At 46.5% G+C, this 21,749-nt stretch overlaps 1 protein-coding gene across 1 annotated transcript in view; it reads right to left on the bottom strand.

The window, feature by feature from the left end:
- The window catches only part of ACO2 (aconitase 2), a 50,226-nt gene that overhangs the window by 12,214 nt on the left and 16,263 nt on the right, over positions 1-21,749 (bottom strand). The window contains exons 2-4 of the mRNA XM_073213931.1: positions 10,378-10,514; positions 5,099-5,357; positions 1,736-1,828 (exon numbers count right to left, since the gene is read on the bottom strand). Of these exons, the coding sequence (XP_073070032.1) occupies positions 1,736-1,828; positions 5,099-5,357; positions 10,378-10,514 (489 nt within the window). The remainder of the gene's footprint in view (positions 1-1,735; positions 1,829-5,098; positions 5,358-10,377; positions 10,515-21,749) is intronic.

Raw genomic sequence — 21,749 nt, 5'->3', positions numbered from 1 at the left:
GTCCACATCCAGGAGGGAAAGTTTGGTGCAGACCCAAGGACTGAAGAAAGCGTCACAACGAAGCTGTTGACGGTGACCTCTGAGGTCAGCTGGACATGGTTAGGTGGATGGGGGCGAGGGTTGGGGAGAAGAGTGTTTTAGGCCAGACTAACATCTAGAACATAAAGCTGGAAATTCAGCCCTCCATCCACACAACATGTGCATGATGGTCTTATTCTGTACTGACCTCGCCCTTGGCCCAGAAATAGAGAGGAATTAATAAGCCATAGTCCCTGCCCCACAGAGTACATGGTCCAACAGGGAGAGCACTTGGCATACACTAGGGTCACAATATGAAGGGGTCCCACAAGGGGGCCCTAAGGCGAGGCACAGGGGAGTGCTGGGGGCTTCCCAGGGCAATCAGAAGTGGAGATGTGGTGGAGGAAGGACCTGCCAGGCAGTACAGTTAGCTGTTGGCCAGTGGCAGGGATGGGCTGCTATCACTCGTAGCCCAAAACTTTGGCCCAGGAGCTTCCAAAAAGCCCTGAGCACTTGTACTGAGGTGGAATGGAGGACACTTGGACTGGGGTGCCCTTCACGATGCTTAAAAGCCAAGACTGGGTTCATCTGACTCCTAGTCCTGCCGCTAAGAAAGGCCTCCTGGCCCCTGCAGACTAATGTGACTTGCCATTCCTGGGCAGCCCCTTCCTGGCAAGAGTGATGATGGTTTGAAAGGGCAGAGCAGTGATCCGTGGGCTCCGGTTTCAGAGTGGAGCAGTGCTCGGAGCCCATGAGGCTCACATTACAGCCTGACTCAGCTCCTCTTGAAGGAGGCTGGGAAGCGAGGCCCACGATGGAGGCGGTGGGGGAAGGGTCACCTTGGAAGGTGCAGAGAGGCACAATAAGCCCGGTCAGTGATCCCAGCAGTCGCCATGATGGAAAGCTAAGCACCTGTCTCCCACACCACACACCACACACACTCTTGCATTCAGACACAAAATCACCTACCAATATAAAATCCATCCTTTGGGGGACCCCAGAAGAACTACCACTGGCTCACATGGACACAGGACCTACGGTTCCTACATCTCAGAGAATACACCACAGGAAGGCCGGGAAGACCCCAAGGAGCACCACGTGCACGGAGTGGTGAGGCACTCCCCATGTGAGGGGAGCCCTGCCTGGATGCAAATCCTGGCTCCACGATCAGCCAGTTGAGTGTCCCTGGGCAAGCAGGTTAACTTCTCTGTGCCTCAGTTTCCTCCTCTGTAAGGTGTGGACAACAAAACCATCTACCTCATGGGGTCACGGTAAACACTGAGGTAGTTAGCACCTGCAAAGTGCCAGGTTAGTGCCCGGCACACAGTACTTGTCACATGCTAGCTCTCCATGCAACGAGGTCTAACACTTGTAGAAAAAAGCAAGACAAAAAAAAATCGTACAATAATAAAATGCTTAGAAGGTGGTGTGGAAAAAAGAAGTGTCAAACTTAAAATGTTGATTACCTTGAGCAGTCACGAGGGACCATTTCAATTTCTTACTTGGAGAGTGAGAATATATATCTTGACTTACTGAAAATTAACTTAAAAATGGAAGAGGAGGAGGAGGCAGAGGGTTGCCTGAGATGTCAAACAGCTCCCCCACTGCCCTCCTGAGCCTTCAGGCCCTTGCTCCCACAGGCCTGGTGGTGCTCTCTGGTTCCCTAAGGGCAGCCTAGACCCTTCCCCCGAGAAAGGCAGGCCAAGCCTTGCTTTACCTGGTGAATGATTCCAGAGCCAGGCCTCCAGAAGCCCACGCCATATTTGGCACCTGCAGTTGCCAGGAAATTATACACTTCCTGGTTTATGTCCTGTTGAGACAAATCAATAACCAGAGCATTAAAAACACAGTATGCATCTGGAATGACCCTCGCTCCTGCCCCCCTCCTGCCCTCCACCCTCCCTAAGACTCTGAAGACAGGCCCTCCTGGAGGCCTTCTGCAAATAATTCCAAAAGGGTGCTGGCCCATGGTCTCAGCTGGCTAGCCAGGGAAGAAAGACAAGGAAGCAGAGACACAGCCTCAGTTCTGTGACACCTGGCCAGGGAGTGCGTCCTGAACAAGTGCCTCCCCTGCCCTGGATCTCATTTTCCTTCTTTGTGAAGGAATTGGGTTACATCATCTCCAAAGGTCCTCTCTGACACTCAAGTCCTCAGCCAGGGCCAGGAGTGAGGGGCACGCCACAGCAGGATGGGCTAACTGGGACATGGTGTTAGGGGAGGGGGTTGTCAAAGGGAAGCAGTGGGATCGAGTGAACATCCTGGTCCCATTGTGGCTCACATGGGGTGTTGATTCTCCACCTGAGCCTCGGATGCCTCTTCTGAGGCAATGTCAGCAACCCTGGCTGATATTTGTTGAATGCCCACTATGCTAAACATCCTTACAACCCATCCCATGAGGGAGGGAAGGTATTGTCATTAAGCCCATTTTACAGATGCAAAAAGAGTCTCAGAGGCAAAGTAACTTGCCGGACACCCCAGAGTTAAACAGAGGAGTCAGGGCTTGACATCCAGCCTGTCCAACCACAGCACCTGAAACTGCATTTCTGTAATAAAATAAAGGTAGCTCCCTTAAAGGGAGGATGACATAAGATTACATCTCAGAACACCTAGGCCAGTGCCTGGCATGTCACAGGTGCTCAATACCTGAATAGGTTTGATGGGCCCCAAATGAAAGACTGTCAAAGACACCATATTCTTCTGAAATATGGGTCTCAACAAAACAATGGGATGGGCTATTCCCATTCTGCCTGTAATTCAGAAGTAGTTTCCTCAGTAGGTAGAGGTGGCTTCCCAGCACAGGGTTTATCTGGAAGATACGGCATGTTCCCGGACACTCCTGTGATAAAAGGGATGCGACCATGGTGGACTGCAGAGTCCCAAAGGATGGAGGAGGAAAGGAGGCTTGCTAAGCCTCTGGATAGGGGAAAGCCAGGCTCTAAGGCAGAGGAGGAACTCTGGCAACTCCCAGGGTCCTCAATAAAACACACTCAGGACCATACAACCCACCCTAAACACCTGAACCCAAATCACAACCTTAAACCACTTCATTTAAACTCTAGACCAAACGCACATCCTTCTGAGGGCCCGTGAGGCTCTCTCAGAGAAGTCTCTTTCTAATTAATAATTAACACATGGGCTTTTTCATTTACAAATCAGTCACTTATAATTGGTTCCAAGAGTAGGAGGCAGGTGACCATGTCTGGGTGCATGTATGTCTGTGCAAGTGAGAGAAGCAGCAGTGGGGCGCACCAGGGCGGCGCGGCAGAGACGTGGCCTGAACTCAGCTTCGACCCTCTCCGGCTGCTGGACAAGTCACTCGGACTCTCTGGACCCTAACCAGAGGGACCCTTCCAAATACATGTAAATCTGACCTTATCCCCCCGCTGCTTAAACCTTCAATGACCCCCTAGGATGGTGCCCACAGCCCTCAAGGCCCTGCCTGTACTTGCCCCTGCCCTCCTCATACCACACTCTCACACACAGAACTCCAGCCACAGGAGCTCCCTTCTAATTTCACATGCATCTTGCCTCAGGGCCTTTATATATGCCGTTCTGTTCAGTTAATACCAGCTTACCTGCTCACATCTTAGCTTACATGTCACAACTTCAAAGAGGCTGTTCCTTACCCTAGTCTAAATTAAACGTCTTTCTTATATTTCAGAGTCCTGTGCTTTCCCTTTGTAATGTATTTACCAATGGGCAAGTACCTACTTGTGTAATTTTTTAGCTGCCTACTCCCTACTAGACTCTAAGATGTGTGAAGGCAGGGGTCCTGTCTTGTTCAGCCTAAATCCCCAGCATCTAGCACACAGCCTGGCACAGAACTAAAGATCAATAAACACTTGTTCAATAAATGAGGGAATAAGCTCTGAAATCCTATGATTCTGTGAATGTCACCTCCAGAAGTGGATTCTGAATCCATAAAGTGAGGGCCAGTCACTGAAGGCAGTGGCCCTGTTCTGGGCAGTCATCCCCAAGGCTGAAGAGGACCCAGTTCCTGGCCCTGCTCAGATCCCGGTACCATAGGAGCCCCTGTAATGTTACTGTCACCGCTGCTGCTAACATGGAAACCACTAGCCCGCAAGCTGGACTTTCAGCTGAGTGGAAAAGACCCACCGTGCAACCAGGACACCAACAGGCGGGCCAGGGTGAAAAGAAAGGGCTTGAATGGGAAAGCTGCCCTGAGAGTTTCCCATGGGCCTGAGGGGCTCTTTGGGCTGTGCTCATCCTGGGAGCTGGAGCATTTGCAAAGGCATGCCTCACTCTGTGCCCGGCTGGCCACTGCCCTGCCAACATTCAGCTCCTGCCAATGGCCCCCCAAGAGGGCATCTACTCCCACCACAGGGGGTGGAAAGGGTGGAGGTCCAGAGCTGGGAGAGATCTGCTCTTGCCAAGAGCAGGCACACACAAAGGTGCCACCAGCAGGGCCTGGGGGAAGGGACAGGGATTTGGTGCCATGAGAAAGGGTGTGGGGAGCTCAAAGAAAAAACTCTGCAGAGGGCACACAGTCCCTTCTACCTCATTAAGCAAAACTCAAAAGAAAAGAGCCTCAAAAGGAGGCCATTCACTACGACAGCGCACCCGAGACTGGGGACCTAGCCCTAACCAGGCCCACGTGCAGCGGTGGGCCTGACTGTCCGGGGTTGGCCACCTCAAATTTACAAATAGGAACACTGTCCACCTTCCTCGTGATGAGGCCCCCAGGAATCAGCCAAGAGCCTGAGCAAGCACGTGACGCTGACAGGAAGGGCAATTAAAACTACTGTGTCCAGAGTGACTGGCAGTATGTATCAGAACCTGCTATCTGCATCATTTGTCTGACATAACAGAAAAATGACCAGGAAAAAAATACCTTTAATGTGGTAAGATTAAGGATGATTTTTGTTTTTTTAGGCTTTCTTTATATTTTCACAATGAACAAATGGTATTTTCAAAATTAGGAAAGAGCAAAAAAAAATTTTTTTAAAGAAAAGTAAACTAATGAGCCCATTAGAATTCGGACGCAATTCCCTAGTTTGAGGACTTGTCTCTGAACCCATGTCCCCCCCACTGTCCCCCCCACACCACCGTTTCAGCTTACCTTGGCCCGGCGCAGGTCTTTTTCACCCCCGACCTGGGCCTCGATCAGATGGTCACAGTGGATGGTTGATGGCACAGCCACCCGGGGCAACCCGCTGCTGATGAACTGCAGCATGGCCATCTGGGCGGTGGCATCCTGCATGGCCACCCGGTCGGGCCGCAGCCGCAGGTACGTCTTGCCCCGCTCAATCTCCTGGCTGGCGGGGTCATCCAGGTGTCCATACACAATCTTCTCCGAGAGGGTCAGAGGCCGGTTCAATCTGGGGGAGAGGAAAGGGTTGGCTGGTGCCTGGTGCACAATCCCCTGCCCGCCCACGGCCACTGCTTCTCTGTCACATGGCAACCCTGGCTGTGGGCAGGGAAAGGAGACCCCATGCTCCACGAAGGTCCCTCTAGCACCCAGCACTCACAGGTGCTTCAAAATTACTTGATGAATAAGTAACAACATCACAGGAGGTGACAGGGTTTTGAGTTTTAAAGGTATTTGCTTTTCCAGCATACTGTTATTATCTGACGAGCATCTATTACATATATGTCTCACTGTTTCATCCTCATTGTATCCTTTGTTATTTAATAAAACAACCAAGAGTGAACAGAGGCTCAGCAGAATGGTGTTAGTGCTAATAGCTCAAGTTCACAGCCAGTCTTGCCTTGGATCCTGTACTTTCTCTGTCCACAGCCATCTCCCCTGTGCAATCAGCCCCACTAAGAGACAGAGCATCTACCCTAGTGCCCCCCACCCAATCTGCCCACCCTTCATCCACAACCCCCACCTCAGGTTATCCTATTATGCTAAAGCCTTTCCTTTAAGCCCATGTGCTCTCACCCCTCTAAGACAGGGATGGCTGTCAGCTCTCAGGAACAGAAACCTGGTCACCTTATCAGCCTCTTATCTCCTCCTAGACCCCTCACTTCCTTGTCAGGGCCAAAATGGCAATCCAAGCCTGGCCCTTGGGGACGGGCAGCCCCTGCCAGGACCCAACTGCCTCCTCTTCAACAGCCTTCCCCAGCAGACCTAGCTTGGCACAGGTAGCAGGTCACCACTGAGCCACCCACACGGACTGGGAGGCTCCTGATGCCTCCCTGCTGCTGCCCACCCAACCCGGCGGCCCCTGAAGCACAGCAGCCACCTATCTGCCCACCAAAGCAGTCTTGGCTGGAACTGACTCTGCCTCCCACCATTTGCAAAGCTTAGGCCAAACCTGCCTCCTGGAAGACACAGTTCCCCTTATACCCAACAAGCCAAGACAAAAATGTATCTGACTAGGAGTCAGCAGCTCTGGGCTCAGACCCGGCCCTATTACTAAACCCACTGTGTAGCCAGTTAAGCCACTGCCCTCCTCAGGGAGTGCCCCAACCCATCTCTAAATACCAGGGCTTGGACTGGAACCAGCTAGTACTAACACAGCACTTACTGTTTTTAAATAGCTTTACTGAGGTCTCACTGGCATGCATGCAGTAAGCTGCACATATTTGAAATATACAATTTCCTATGTTGTGACACATGTATACACCTGTGAAATCATCACCTCCATCAAGATAATGAACACCCCCAAAGTTTCCTTGTGCCCCTTTGTCATCCTTCCCACTTGTCCTTGCCCCAGGTCACAAGCTAGCAAATGGCAGAATTAGAACACAGGAGCCAAGCAGTGCGACTCCATGGTCTGTGTCCTTTACCTTGCTTTGTATTGCTTCTCAGTAACACCTGGAAAAGAACGGAGCTTGGCTCACACACAATAATGTTCAATTACCATCAGTATCGTTGCTATTACCAATATGACTGTGGAAAAGCAGAGGAACCTCCTTCTGCTGGCCCGGCTTCCAGCCCCTCATGCCCAAATTTACTTAACCCCCTGAGACAAGAGTTCCCTAAGGTGCAAGCTCTGCGGGCAACAGCGGAACAACTGACAATTCTGAAAATCTCTACAGTTCTGTTGTCATGAGAACCTTGAATAAAAATAGCACCGGCCTGAGGTACAGCCTGCCCCCTTTTGTGGCAGCCTCTCCAATGCCGGGGTGCAGGCAGTGACTCACCACACAGAGCACAGCCCCTCTTTCCGGCTGGGCTGCAGGGGAGATGAAAAATAGCACATGGGTTTTAAAACCACAGACCTTGACAGCCAATGCCTGAGGTTGTATAAAAAAGCCTAACAATGCCAAAAGCCTAAGGACAGGTTCATCACCTCATTTCCTTGAGGATTAACTGAGGATGGCAAATGGGTCCTCGATGTCTGTCTGTCCTCTGCTTCACTGGGTGACGAAGACCCAGGTCCCAGGAACAGAATTAGAATTGGACCCCTTCTGCCAGAGACACAGGGTGGAGGAAGAGTCCCCTGCACGTCCCCTGGCCTTCTAAAACGTTCGTACATCTATCAGTCCAGTAGGACCTTTACAGAATAGCCTCCCTCAGCCTTCTTTCTGCCCCTAAGGGTCTCACTGGTGGCAGGCTGGCAGGCAGGCCAGACGACCCCGCTGCGCGGCTGCCTTCTGCGCAAGATGTTCAGCAGTATTCTTGGCCCCTACTCACTAGGTGTCTTGTGAATGGGTTTCAGCCCCGGGCAAGTTCATTATAGACTCAATGTGACCAAAGAAATGATGGTAAAACGTTCTTGGGGTGAAAGGTTATACCCAACTTTATTTCCAGGTGGCAGGTCAGTCACTAAAATCTCATTCACTCAAAGCGAGTCTGCATGCAGCAAGCTGGTCTCTGCCTCTGGGCCTCTCTGTCCTCACAGCAGCCATCCTCTGGGCCTCTGTCATCGGTGCTGCCACCACTCCAGCCTCTGCTCTCCTGCAGCCTTGCAGCCCTGCCACCGTGTTGCCCAGAGTACTGGGCGGAGCTCTTTTATAGAGTCAACAGCCATGTACTGCCCACAGGTGAGCAGTGAGCTAGTCAATCCTGGCCACAGGAACTCTCATTTTATCCACACTAGGTAACAGCAAATCAACAACCCCCTCTGAGTTCTGACAACCAAAGTGTCTCCCGACACTGTCAAATTCCCTGGGGGATCAAATCAACCTCAGCAAGAACCGCCAGTCGGTGGTGCTCTAAGGCAATGTGGAGAAAGTGAAGGTTCCTCTGGCCAGGATTCTCATCTGGCCCTGGTTGACTAGCTCACTGCACACATGTGGGCAATATATTGTTACTGACTCTATATAAAGAGCTCTTCCCAGGGCGCTGGGCTGCAGAGGGCAGAGATTAAGATAGCTGCAGGGACAGAGAGGCCCAGAGGCAAGGACCGGCTTGCTGCATGCAGACTTACTCTGAGTGGGTGGAATTCTGGTGACTGACTTGCGACCATGGGAATAAAGTTGGGAATAAACCCTTTCACCCCAAGAACATTCCATTGTCATTTTTCGGTCTCATTGAATCCATAGTGAACTTGTCCAGGGCTGAAACCCATTGGCAAGATGGGCAACAATGCAAAGGACATCACTGGCCTGTGCTAACCTGCAAAGTGCCTCAAGTTAATGGCCTTTCCCCTAATGTGGGGTTGGAATTAATAGGCAAAGGGAAAAAAATTAGGGGAGGGCTAATTTATAGGTAAAATTAAAACCAAAAAAATCCTCAGTGCTTCAAAGGGCAGACTTTTGGTTAGTTTTTCAAAGTAAAGGCTAAATGATGAATAATATCTTGTCAAGCTTATCCCAGAGCAAACTTCTGTGTTAACTGTCCTTCCAGGCAGGATGAACCGCAAGGTAAATCCTAAAGGAAAATACATCATTTTTTCACTGAGCCGTGGTTTCAAAGTTCTAAGAATAAATAAAGTATTGTTTCCTGGGGAAAAGTATTTGCATAAGGTCTGATTGGTGGGGACAGCAGTCAGAACATCAGCTGGGAAACTGGTAAGAGCATCTCACATTTTGATGTGCACTCAAGTCACTTGGGTTCTGTTAAGCTACAAATTCGGACTCAGAGTGTGTGGGGTGGGTTTAAGGTTCTGCATTTCTAACAAGCTCCCGGTGATCCTGATGCTGGTGACTGATGGACTGCATTTTGAGTAGTAGGGTCTACACCACCTGAATCAGAACTGCTGGGAGTGGGGTTCATGTGTTGGTAGTTTTACAAGCTTCCCAGGTGATTCTAACGTGCAGCCCAGATGAAACCCGCAAGAACGCTAGAACAAATACCGGAAGGCACCAGAGCCAGACCAACATGGGCTTGAGTTCAGGTCCAACCACTCCACAGATGTATGACCGCAGACAGGATATTTCCTGTCTGACACCTGACTTATCTGCAAGGTGGGACAGTGGGCGTTAACAACAACCTACAAGAGGATGCTGAGGAGAACAGAAGTGACGTACGTGAAGTGTCTAGAACAGGACACTCAGATAGTTGCTATTATTCTGGCCACCCTTGATGGATGTTAATAGGTCCTGACTGTAATTAAGTGATGCCTTGCTGGAGGCTCTGCGGATAAAGACTAAGTCGATCCCTACCCTTAAAAATCAAGTGAGGATACCAGTAAAAAGGAAACAGTAGCAACACAGAGACAGCGTGGGATAGTGGCCTGAGCGCTGGACGAGGGCATGGAGACAAGGTCCTGCCACTCACCCCCCGAGTGGCCCTGGGCCAGCTGTTTCCCCACCCGAGCCCAGTCCTCAGCTGCAAATGGGTGTACTCATATTTGTTCTCCCGTCCTCTCAGGGTCCCTGTCACCAGGTGGGCAAGCACACAGCCCTATCTGCAGTCACTAAGGTCCAGGAGCAGTGCTGGCTGCTATACACCACCAGTCGCTACTCCTTACCCTCCCATGGCACCTTACTCATCCTTTGGTGCCAGCATCTAGCCCAGGACTGGCACCCAGGACAGCAGTGCAAAGATGGCTACCACTTTACCAAATGAGGAAAGGGAGACCCAGAAAAGAGAGATGCTCAAGATCCCACCTGAGCTTTCTTCCGGCCCTCCAGCCTGAACTATCCTCTGGGCCTATGCACTGCAGAGGAAATACAGCTATTTCTCCAGCCACTGACGTGACTGGTGGATCCCAGAGGGCTAGCAGTCAGTTAGTCTGTTCTGGAAAGGGTGTTTGGGAGGTTCACGCCATAGCACCAGTGAGTGTCGGAGACTTTCCCTATGGCCCATATTCCCAGGATTCTTGATAACACATTTATCCTTGTCAGAGAAAGTCCACCATCCTCAGCAGGGACCCTGGGACCGTAAATGCCCTGATCCTACCACCACTGTCAGCCATCCCTGCCAAGTGCCTCCCGTCCTGCCGGAGGGGGGTAAGCGACGTGCCCCGAGCGGTCTCCACAACCCCCCTGCTGCAGCCTTACCGTTTGCGCACAGTGTTAATGTTCTTCTCTAGCAGGTCATAGTGGATGTATTCATTGGGTTCAAAGTGGCTCATAGCCACCTTGGCCCGTTGGCACAGGACTGAGGCCACATGGTACTGACGTACACCCAGGGCTTTCTGCAAGAAGACAACAGCAACTGTCAATGGAATACTGAGGATGGTCCACCCCAAGGGGCAGCTCAGTGTGGTGGGGAGAAAAAAGGGATTAACATGTCAAGAGCTATTCGGTGACTGCAGCCTCTGTTTCCCCATCTGAGGCACAGGGATGATAGAACAGCCACAAGGAATACAGCCTATGGTGGCAGAAAGCACGAGGGATTTATAGTCAGAAATGCTGGAATCAAAATCATGTTCTATCAACTTAAGAAACTCCCCCATCATCTGAACTCCAGAGGAAGGGGTCATGGAGTTATAACCAGCTGCGGGGTCACAGAGGTTGTGGGGAGGTTACATGGGGACAGGAACATTCTCATTACATTCTAAAGCATCACCCAAATCGTAACTAATACTCTATCTGTGCTCTAAGCTCCCTGAGGGTTAGGATCAAGCCTTATTTGTCTTACTTATCTATCTGGGCTACCTGGCACAATTCTGAGATTCAAAAAATAATTGTTGAATAGATGGAAAAATTAATGAGGAAAACCCTGGGCATGAGCTTTGTATGTTTCCCCATCCCTTCAAAAAGCTAACTCCCCTCGCCCTGAATGTGCAGCGGCTCAATGACGAACTGCTGATGGGCAGAAGGAAGCAAGAGTGAGTCAACATGACCTGAGTAGGTCATAAACAGGACAGCTTCTGCCGGGCTCTCTGACTGCTCTGGAGAAGAGAGCCAATATGCTAAGATGTTTTAAGCAGCCCTGGGAGAGGCCCGCCTAAAGAGGAATTAATTGAGGACTCTTGCCAGTAATGAGCACCAGCTCACCAGGCATGTGAGCGCACCGCCTTGCAAGCAAGCGTGCCAGCCCCGGTCCAGCCCTCAGGTAACTGCAGCCTCAGCCCACGTACAGACTACAGCTCTTTCAACAACGCTGAGCTAGAATCACCTAGCCAAGCTGCAACAAATTCTTGGCCCACAGAAACTGAAAAAGAAATGTTTATTGTTGTCTTGAACCTCTGAGTTTGAAGGCAACTATCTTGCAGTAAGAGATAAATGATTGTTATGAAGATCTGCATCAGTTAATTTTAAACAGTGACAGTCTTCACAGGATATATTGTGAAGAGAAGAATAAATGAACTGAAAGAAGTGACAGAGGGAAAGGAGCAGCTGTCCCTTCTAGACGGTAGTGTCCCTGTTGAGAGGGCCACACCACTGGGCAAGGGAACAGGCAACGCTCAAGCGACTACCCCGGGTTCCCTTTTCACATCACCTGGACATTTAAATCCAAACTCTGCCAATCCCAGCATCTGAAGCAGTACCAGTGCACAGCTGCCATTCCTGCCCAAGTCATCCAGTGGTGAGGGCAGACCCCATGAGGAAACAGCAGCCCCAACCACCAGCCACCTACTGGGGAGGGCCCTCCACAGAAGAATTCAGATCCCCCTGCCCTCCAGTTCAAAATCAGCAAGGCACCCTCACTGTCTGCTCACTGGGGAGGTGTGTGAAGAACCCACCAATGACCCAGCCAAGGACTTCCAACAGCTTGTAGAGAGGGAGGAAGAACACGGCCCATGTCCGTGCAGCTGCAGCTCCCACGCTGCCACTCGAGAGGGGGGCCTGCACACAGTGGCAGAGTGCGGAGACCTGGGCCAAAGTCTGGCTTGCCATTTACTACTACCTGAGTCATCTTGGACACTCACCCTCTCTATTTCTCACAGAGCTACTGTGAGGATTAGGAGAGATGACAGGAAGTACTTGGCACAGTTTCCATTACTGCCCCTGTGCATTCAGAAGCATACACCCAGTCCCCTCGTGTTTTTCACACAAATGAGAACTATACAAGCTGTTTCTCATCTTGCTTTTTTCATTGATCAACATACTTTACAGCCTTCCAATGTCTAGACAGAGATCTCTCTTCTTGTAAATTAACTGCCTGTGAAAAAAAGAAAAGCTGACCACCATACTAGGGCCCACCAAAAGATTTTGTTTTTTTAAAGACATCAGGTCATTTTTTTTAAATTTCAAGAACACATTCATTATGGAGCACACACATTTTATGGAGCATCTACTACTATGTGTAGATGTTGTGCAATAGTGCTTCTGAAGTATGATTTCACTACCTAGAGTTCATTAGTGCTTTTACAAAATACTTTCATATTTGACTCATGTAACATCCTCATGGAATTCACAGGTCTGGGAACTACTCACTATATTTTACAGATAAATAAACTTAACAAAATTCTATGGAACGTGGAGTTGCCATAAGACCCAGCAATTCTACTTCTAAGGATATGCTCAAGAGAACTGAAAATGTATGTTTATACAAAAACTGGTTCATTCATGTTCATAGTAGCATTATACCTAATAGCCTAAAAGGAGAAAGAACCCCAAGGACCCTCAGTGAGTGAATGAATAGACAAAATGTGGCACATTCATACAATGGAATAATATTTATCAATAAAAAGTAATGAATTACTAATAGATGCCTCAACATAGTCGAACCCTGAAAAATTGTTAAGTGAAAGAATAGACACAAAGGCCACAAACCACGTGACTCCATCTACATAAAATACCCAGAACAGACAAATCCATACATGCAGGAAGTGGATACAATAGTGATTGCCAGGGGCTGGGTGTGAGAGCCAGGGGCTGGGAATGACCGCCAAGAGCACGCGCCTCTCCTTGCGGCCCACCACAAGATTTTTAAAGCCTAAGTACTGAAAGTTCCATTAACTCTGGGACTCTCAGAATGGGCACTCTTGGAAAGTTAAGCTTTCTAACTCTATCACAACATCCATTAAATAAAACCAAGTTCAAAGCTAAACAAAGTATGCATCACCGTATCTGTTCTCCTTTGCTGTTTCAATTCCTGCTCAAGGACATACGAACATTTGTCCTTCCCCTTGTTGCCCTTTGGGGCCAAGAGGTATATCCACCCCAACCCTTCTTTTAGCATTCTGTATTTTATGTAAGTGGATGTACCCCTTTTGAAATTCAATCTTTCTTGCCTGTCTCCCCAAAGATATAAAAACCTTTGCATGGCTTGGATTCCTTGAAATATTTCTCCTATCTGTGGGAGTTAGCATTTCTGCTTAGAAGTCCTGAACAAGGCTCAAGTAAAACTCCATTTTTACTTCAAAGTGACTTTAATGAGGTTTTTGCTGACATGCCCTAAGCTTCAGTTTCCTTAGAAAAAAAAATGAATGTAATCATACCTAAGTGTCTGGCCCAGTAGGCAAAACAATCATAATCATAACATATAGAAAAGGTAAAGTCTCAAATTCTCACAGGCAGGGAACGAGTAAGCAATCTATGGACACACAGCAGTATTTAAAAATAGGTTTAAGAAATAATGCTAGTTGGGAAAAAAATAACAAAATAATATGTTCATATAGAATACAACTTCCAGGTGAAGAAAGACTGCTGATGACAGTCTAGTAGGAGACAAGCTCTGTGCTAAGCACTTGGCGTGCATTACAGTCCAGTCCTCACAGGTGCCTGGTAAAGTGGCTCCTATGATTAGCCTATTTTCCAAGTAAGAAAATTGAGGCTAGCAAGGGGTGACCAAGGTCATGGAGTAGCAAGCAGGACCAAAATCCAGCCTGGCTGGCCCACTTACCTGCTGTTGCCCCAGGCAAGTTACGTAACACCCCAAGCCATTCCACCCAAAATGGAAATAAGCTCCATAGTGATGACAAATGAAATCATCTATATGCTCAATCCTTAATCATAACGCTGCTCTGCTCTCCAACCATGTGGAAACGTCTGTGCCTAACAGCCAGCACCATCCTAGAGGACTTCCTGCCATGATGGACATATTCCAGATCCTCACTGTCCAATGCAGTAGCCACTGCCACACATGGCTCCTGAGCACCTTAAGTGTGGTGAATGTGACTGAGGAGTGGGATTTTTAGTATTATTCAATTGTCATTAATTTAAAATTCAGTTGCCATGGGGGACAACTCAGATTTATATGTTAAAAGGATGCAAAGAGTTTTTAAGAAGCCTGAACAACTTGAATGTTAAGTCATTTTTTTTCTATAAAGGTGCTTGTACTTTTTAGGTCTGGATGGCCACCCCTAGCCCCATGGCACCCATGCAATTCATTTTTGAATACTTTCAGAATATTTTCCCTCACATTCAACCACACTCTGCTTCCCTGAACTGTTTGCTTCTCAGTTGGGGTCTGACCTCTGGGTTATGTGAAACAAACCCAACTTTTCCTCAGGACAATGGTTCCCAGACTTCGGATTCATAAGAATCTCCTGAGTTTATTAAAAATACATACAATAAATATACATAATAATACTTACATACTTTATAATATATATCATATATAACATTTACATAATATATATAATTTAAATATATATATCACATATAAAAATATATATATAATAGTAAATCCTACCCAGGTCCAGAGATGGAGTCCCTCAACTATTTGGAGACAACTATACCCTGTCATCTTCTCTAAATCTCCCCTTTTCTTGGCCAAGGGCAGCCCTGAGTTTTTTTCAGCTGTCTCTTTACATGGCGTATTTCCAAATTCAGCAATGGCCCAACCAAGCCCTGAGCTTAAGACAAAGAGATCCACACCTCCTTTGTTTAAGGCTGTTATCAGCCTTGGACAGCGCACCTTTGCTAACACACACATCATTTTCAGATATCCTTGCATCTTAATGGCCATGTTCCTCATTAACTGCTCTTGAGACAGGCTGTACTTGTGGGTTTGGTCCTCTGTGCAGAGCTCCATCTTACTCTTGATTTAATTCAATCATCAGTCTCTGCCCAGCCCTAGCCTCTTGTAATGTACACGTGTCCTGGTCACCACCCCATGTCGGACAGGCTGGGCCTCCCAGTGTGTGTCAGCTACACACACAGTAAGCACAACTCCCAGGCTGTTCATCTAAGTCTCAACACAAATGTCTGGTATACTTTCGGAATATTTTGAGCCATTCGGGCCAGGCTCCCCAGGGCAGACGTTTGTTTGGTCTATCCAACAGTGATCTGTTTAGCAACATTCCCCAAGTCCAGGTCTTCAACCTACTACAATAGCCACCTTCCTAACTGAACTGTCGCTAAGCCCTCGCTTCTCGTTATTAGGAACAGCTGACTGACTTGTCAAATGCCCTGCAGAAATCAACTCTCAATTACTTATTTCACAATCTATCTACTAATCCCGACAAAAAAGTAAATAATGTTGGCTTGGCTATGAGACCTTAAGCAGTTCACTTCATTCCTCCAGGCCTGTTTTTCACATGTGTAGAGGGTGAAATCTCAGCCTTGCTCTCTGCTGCAGGGCAGTATTGTGAGAAATTTAAAGTGCATGAAATGTCATGTGTAAACTCTGGAGAGTGACACCGTATTAGTATGCCTACCCTATAAATGGACTTCAAGGGCAAGGGCACTATGCATCATTCATTCATGGACCCCATATATTTGATAGGTGAAATGAAGACGAGGCTATGGTGCCTCCCCCCACTCTCAGAATAAAAATAAAAACAGCCATTACTTATTTAAGCACTGCTCTGTGCCAAGCACTTTCGGTGCCTAATTCTGAATTCCTGTAAGAACAGTGCCAGATAATTGTTATTTCGGTCTTACAGATACGGACACTGAAGAATAGGGAGGCTAAGTTAGAAGTCTGTACCTGGTAAGCAGTGAATCCAGGCTGCAAGCACAGGTTGGTCTCTTTCTAAGATGGGCCGGTTCCCCCAGAGTCTGCTTATTCCCTGAGTTCTCTCTAATCTCACAAGGCCCAATCTTTTCCATTGAAGGCAGCACAGTGAGATAATTCAGACTAAAGATCTATCTGTATGTCATCAGACTGCCCAACCCATCAACACTGCTAACCTGCTCAGGCTCTAGACAAGTTATTTAGCCTCCCCAAGACTTAGTTTCTCCAGAGAGAAAATGGAAATAAACTTCACAGTGTTATTATCAAATGGAATAATCTACATTAAGTTCTTGGTACAGCCTGTTCATGTAATGCCTTCTCAATACTTGTTATATTGTATCATTTTCCTTCCTAGAGACAGATGCAAAATTAATGTGGTGAGGTTGTGTTTCTTCTCTAAATACTACTGGCAGAAGCAGCATGCCTCTCTTATTTTGCTCATTGCAAACACAGCTTAAAAGCTCTTTCAGCTAATCAGCATTTTTGAGAAGTCCTAGCTCATCTGGGTCTTTGGCATTCCTAACCCCCATTTGGATGTATGCCAGCTGCTGTATAATTTCTCCTTGGTTACTTGCCCTCCTTCCAACTTTGGTTGTCATTCTAAATATCTAAACTGATGTCTTTAGTTAATCTCTTTCTTCTTTTGCCTGCAATTTGTTAGAATTTGCCTTGGAAAGCCCCTCATCCTTCTGAAACCCCTTCTCCTTATAGAGTTTTGGCAGTGGGATCTCATCTATTTGGTCTCTAAGTAATTTAGAATTTGCCTTCCTCAAAGACACCAAACATGTTGCACTTCCTTGGCCAGTACAAAGCCTAAAGGGATCTGCCACAGGGTCTTTGCACATGCTGTTCTGCTGCTTGGAATGTTCTCTGCCCATCCTCATTCCTAACCTGCCCTTTGTCTGTGTAACTTCCTTTGATAGTCCAAGTTCCAAATTAATTTCACTTTCTCAGGGACGCCATCCTGAACCCCCCTCCCCCCACACAATCAGAGCTTCCTACCATATATGCCCCTTTCCTGCTTCTTGATGACCCTTTGTGAGATCATACCTGTCTCCACTAATTTGTAAACTACGCTAGGGGAGGGATTTTGTCTGTTTATTCATAACTAAAATCCCCATGCCTGTACATCAGGAGGTGCTATGTAACTATCAATTAGGCCAATTAATGTTGTTTCTACTTGACCAATCAGCTCTTCCTCATTGAGCAAGGTTAAAAACAGAACAGATTGAGTTAACCTTGTGAGAGCAAACAGTTAATAAGACAAATCAATAATTTACCAGTCTCAGATACTTCGGTTAGAGTGCAAACAAGGTTCAACATTTTTGAAAGACAATTAGGCAATACCTATGAAAATGTAAAATGTCTGACCAGCTTTCCCTCTTCCAGGAAACTATCTCATAAAAATACTCACATAAATGAACACTGAGACAGGCAAGGACATTCTCTGCAGCTCTGTTTTTTTTAAAGAACCCAATTGGCAAAAAATAGGGCACTGATTGAATAAATTCTGGCTCGTCCACCAAGGAATGCTATTCTGCAGCTTTTTAAAAAGTATAAGATAGAGGTGGTGGTCTGTGGATAAAGTGAAGGTTTCTATGGCCAGGATTCTCACCTGGCCCTGGTCGGCTAGCTCATTACACATGTATGGGCAATACGTTGCTACTGACTCTTTATAAAGAGTTCTGCCCAGTGCTCTAGGTGATATGGTGGCATGGCCGCACAGCTGCTCCAAGGCTGCAGGAGAGCAGAGACTGGAGTGGTGGCAGCACCGAGGACAGAGACTGAGAAGCCTGGAAGCAGAAGGCCCAGAGGCAGAGACCGGCTTGCTGTATGCAGACTCGCTCTGAGTGGACGGGGTTCTAGTGACTAACCTGCCACTGTGGGAATAAAGTTGGGTATAAACCCTTTCACCCCAAGAATGTTCCATTGTCATTTTTCGGTCTCATTGAATCCATAGTGAACTTGCCCTGGGCTGAAAGCCATTAGCAAGACAGGTACCACAAGACTGTGAATATAATTAATGCTACTGAACTGAACACTTAAAAATGGTTAAAATGTCAAATTTTCTGATATGTATTTTTTACCAGAATTAAAAACAAAACAACAAAAAAGAGGAAGAAGACAGATCTACCTTTACTGGCAGAGAAAAAGATCCAAGACATATTCAGTGAAAATAATAGGTAGCAAACCAGTATCACAGGAGCCATTTCTGTATAATAACAGCAATTAACAAATGTAAATATGTTAAGAGAAAAACCAAATTAATAAACCTAAACTGTTCACAGCAATTATATCTGGGGATTAGAATTATAGGCACTTATACTTCCTGGCTAAGTGTTTTAACTCTTAAATGTTGCATGATACATACAAGTTTCTCTTGTAACCAGGAAAAAAAGAATGCAACAAAGCAAATAGGTGCCGAAAAGCATGCTGACTATGGTGTAGTGTGGCACAACTGTTTACTGGCAATTTGATGATAGCCAACATTGTTCTGTTTTTTTTTTTTTTTTTCTTGCAAACCCTTGGTTTCAGCAAGTTAACTCACAGGAATTTATCATTAATAAGGAAAAGGAAAAAAACGTACCTTTATAGCAGAGGAATCTGGTTACTACTACCTGAACCCAGTGATCAAACTTAGCATCTCCAATAGCAAGACTACCTGACATCTGTGCCTCCTCATGTGAGAGCATCACCTATGAAGAATTCTTGTCAAAACATGTATAACCTGAACCTATGCAAGCTTTGGGACCTGACCTCCAGTTTAAGGGAAATGCAGGGAATAAAAGAACAATCAGTCAAATCCACAATGAGGACATTCTACAAGAAAACTGTCCTGGTCTCTTCAAAAAGTCAACGTGCTGGGGGAAGAAGGTATGTGGGGCGGTGAGGGGTTATTGTAGATTAAGAGTGACTAAAAAAGTAAAATCAATGCAATGTGTAAATTTGTTATCAAATCCTGATTTGGAAAAAGGCAGCTACCAAAGACATTTCTGGGAGAACAGATAATGATTATTGTAGTTATATAGCTGTCTGACTTATTTGCATGTTGAAGTTTTTAGGAATGAAGTGTCACAATGCCTTTAATTTCTTTTGAAATGGTCAAAAAAATTAATAAAGAACAAATACATGGAGCAAATAAGACAAAATGTTAATAACTTTTCAATCTAGGTAGTAGGTATATGGGTGTTCTTTGTACTATTTTCAATTTTTCCTTCTGTGTAAAAATTTGTAACAAATCTTAAGAAGACAGAATTATGGTTTAAATTTCCTTTTTGACTTTCCTATATTTTCTAAATCTCCTACAAATGAATCATTATAATACTTATAATTAGAAAGGACACAATACTTATAATTAAAAATTTTTTTAATTAAAAATTAAATGCTCAGAACTAAAGATAAATATTCTTGTAGACTCTTTGCTATGGATTAAAAACAAACTGATTCAATCTTTTCATAAAGCAGCTTGTCAATATGAAGCCACAGAAACATCCATAACCCTCTGGCTAGTAATTCCGTATCTGAGAATCTATCCTTAGAAAATAACTCAAAATATGAAAATAGTATTACATGTACTGAGCCGTTCACTGCATTACTATTTAAAATCACTAAAACTGAAAGTAACATGTATAATTTCCACTAGGTAGGAATGATGGTTTTAAGTACTAAGTAACAGCACAGAAAATTTCTACAATATACTTAATAATACATGAAAAAGCAGGATATAAGTCATATGCACACTGATTACAATGCCATAAAACTAATGCCCACAGGGGAAAAAAGACTGGAGGGAAATGTGCTAACATAAAAAAATGTTTGGGTTGAGATGAAAAATTATTTTCTCCTGTAATTCCCTAAATTTGTATTGATACTGTGTCATTGAAAAGAGATTGACAATAACTGTTTTCAGCTGGTGTACAGAGAGCCAAAGTGCCTTAGTGTCTGTGGATAAAATGAGAGTTCCTGGGGCCAGGATTCTCATGTGGCCCTGGTTGACTAGTTCACTGCACACCTGTGGGCACTACATGGCTGCTGACTCTATATAAAGAGCTCCGCCCAGTGCTCTGGGCACGACACAGTGGCAGGCTGCAAAGCTGCAGGAGAGCAGAGGCTGGAGTGGTGGCAGTGCCAAGGACAGAGGCCCAGAGGACGACTGTGCGGACAGAAGGGCCCAGAGGCAGAGGCCAGTTTGCTGTGTACAGACTTGCTCTGAGTGAACGGGATTTTAGTGACTGACCTGCCACCTGGAAATAAAGTTGGGTATAACCCTTTCACCCCAAGAATGTTTTGCTGTCAATTTCTTTGGTCATATTGAATCCATAGTGAACTTGCCCGGGGCTGAAACCCATTGGCAAGACAGTGTCACTATATTTTTGTCTTTCAATCCAATGTTCGGAGAGGGCACCGGACTTAGCCAAAGTCAGGAAGTGCCTGCCCCTTGGGTCTCTTCCCTGTGTGCAGTTTGGTGGACAGTGAAAGCCCCAACTGAAAAGAGGTGGTGGGGATCAAGAGGGAATAATCAGGGCATAGGAGTGCGGGGATCTGGCCTGTCAGCTCTGTCACTGTGTGCCCTTGTAGTAATCTAGCCTTTCTGTGCCTCCTTTTCCACTTACATGAAATGGGAGAAATGGATGGCTCCAGACACATTAAAATCACCTGGGAGATTTCATAAATACTCAGTTTCTAGGCCCTACTACTCCCAGACCTCTCAATCAGAATCACCGGTGATGGAGCCTAAGCATCAGTACAGATTACCAGGGTACTCTCATGTGGCCATGTCTGGGAACCACTGCACTAGCTGTTCTCCAAAGTTCCAGCTCAGAGATCCTATAAATAGTCCTCCCCAGCAAGCAGGCTCTTGGTAACTCTGATAACCTATGTACTCCCCAAAGGCCCAGAGGAAAGTGCAGCAATGTCAGAACAGATTTACCTGTTTAGGGAGGAAAAACCCCAGAGCTCAGGCCTTTCTGGATTAGCCACAGCCTTCGCCTTCATTTACACACAGGCAAGGAGGCAATGGTCTGCACGTATGCACACATAAAATGCAATCCGGTGTGATGTCACAGAAAGCACACTAGATTCAGAACACTAACAGCTTATTATCAGTTCCTGACTGGTCAAAATACTCTAGTTTAATATGTTTATAATATAGGGAGAATAACCCCTGCCCACACACCTCATTTAGCAAACAAGGAGCACTGCCCTAGGTGCCAGACACTATTGCCACATGGCTTCCAAACTGTTTCAAGTCAAGGCCTATGAACAAAATAATTCATTCTGAACATCACAGGTAGGTAAACAAGTCAGGCAGCAGTGGGACAGCAACTGAAAGCTGGGCTGCTGGGGAGAATGGTGTGTGAGTGTGTGTGTGGGGGGGGTCATGATCTCTGCACACCTGTATCCCATTTGCTACAGCACCTGTGGAAAGCTTCGTGACACCATCCTACCCTCTAGAACATCACTAGGCTGTCCCTATCCTTGAGATCACAACCTGGTGGGATAAGACAGACATGAAAACAAGAAGTGTGGCAGTGTTATGGTTGCTGTTCTACACATTAGGTACAAGGTTCAGTGAAGG

The sequence above is a fragment of the Manis javanica genome, chromosome 10, assembly GCF_040802235.1.
Source record: "Manis javanica isolate MJ-LG chromosome 10, MJ_LKY, whole genome shotgun sequence".
NCBI lineage: Eukaryota > Metazoa > Chordata > Mammalia > Pholidota > Manidae > Manis > Manis javanica.
This window is presented reverse-complemented; position numbering and strand designations above follow the sequence as displayed.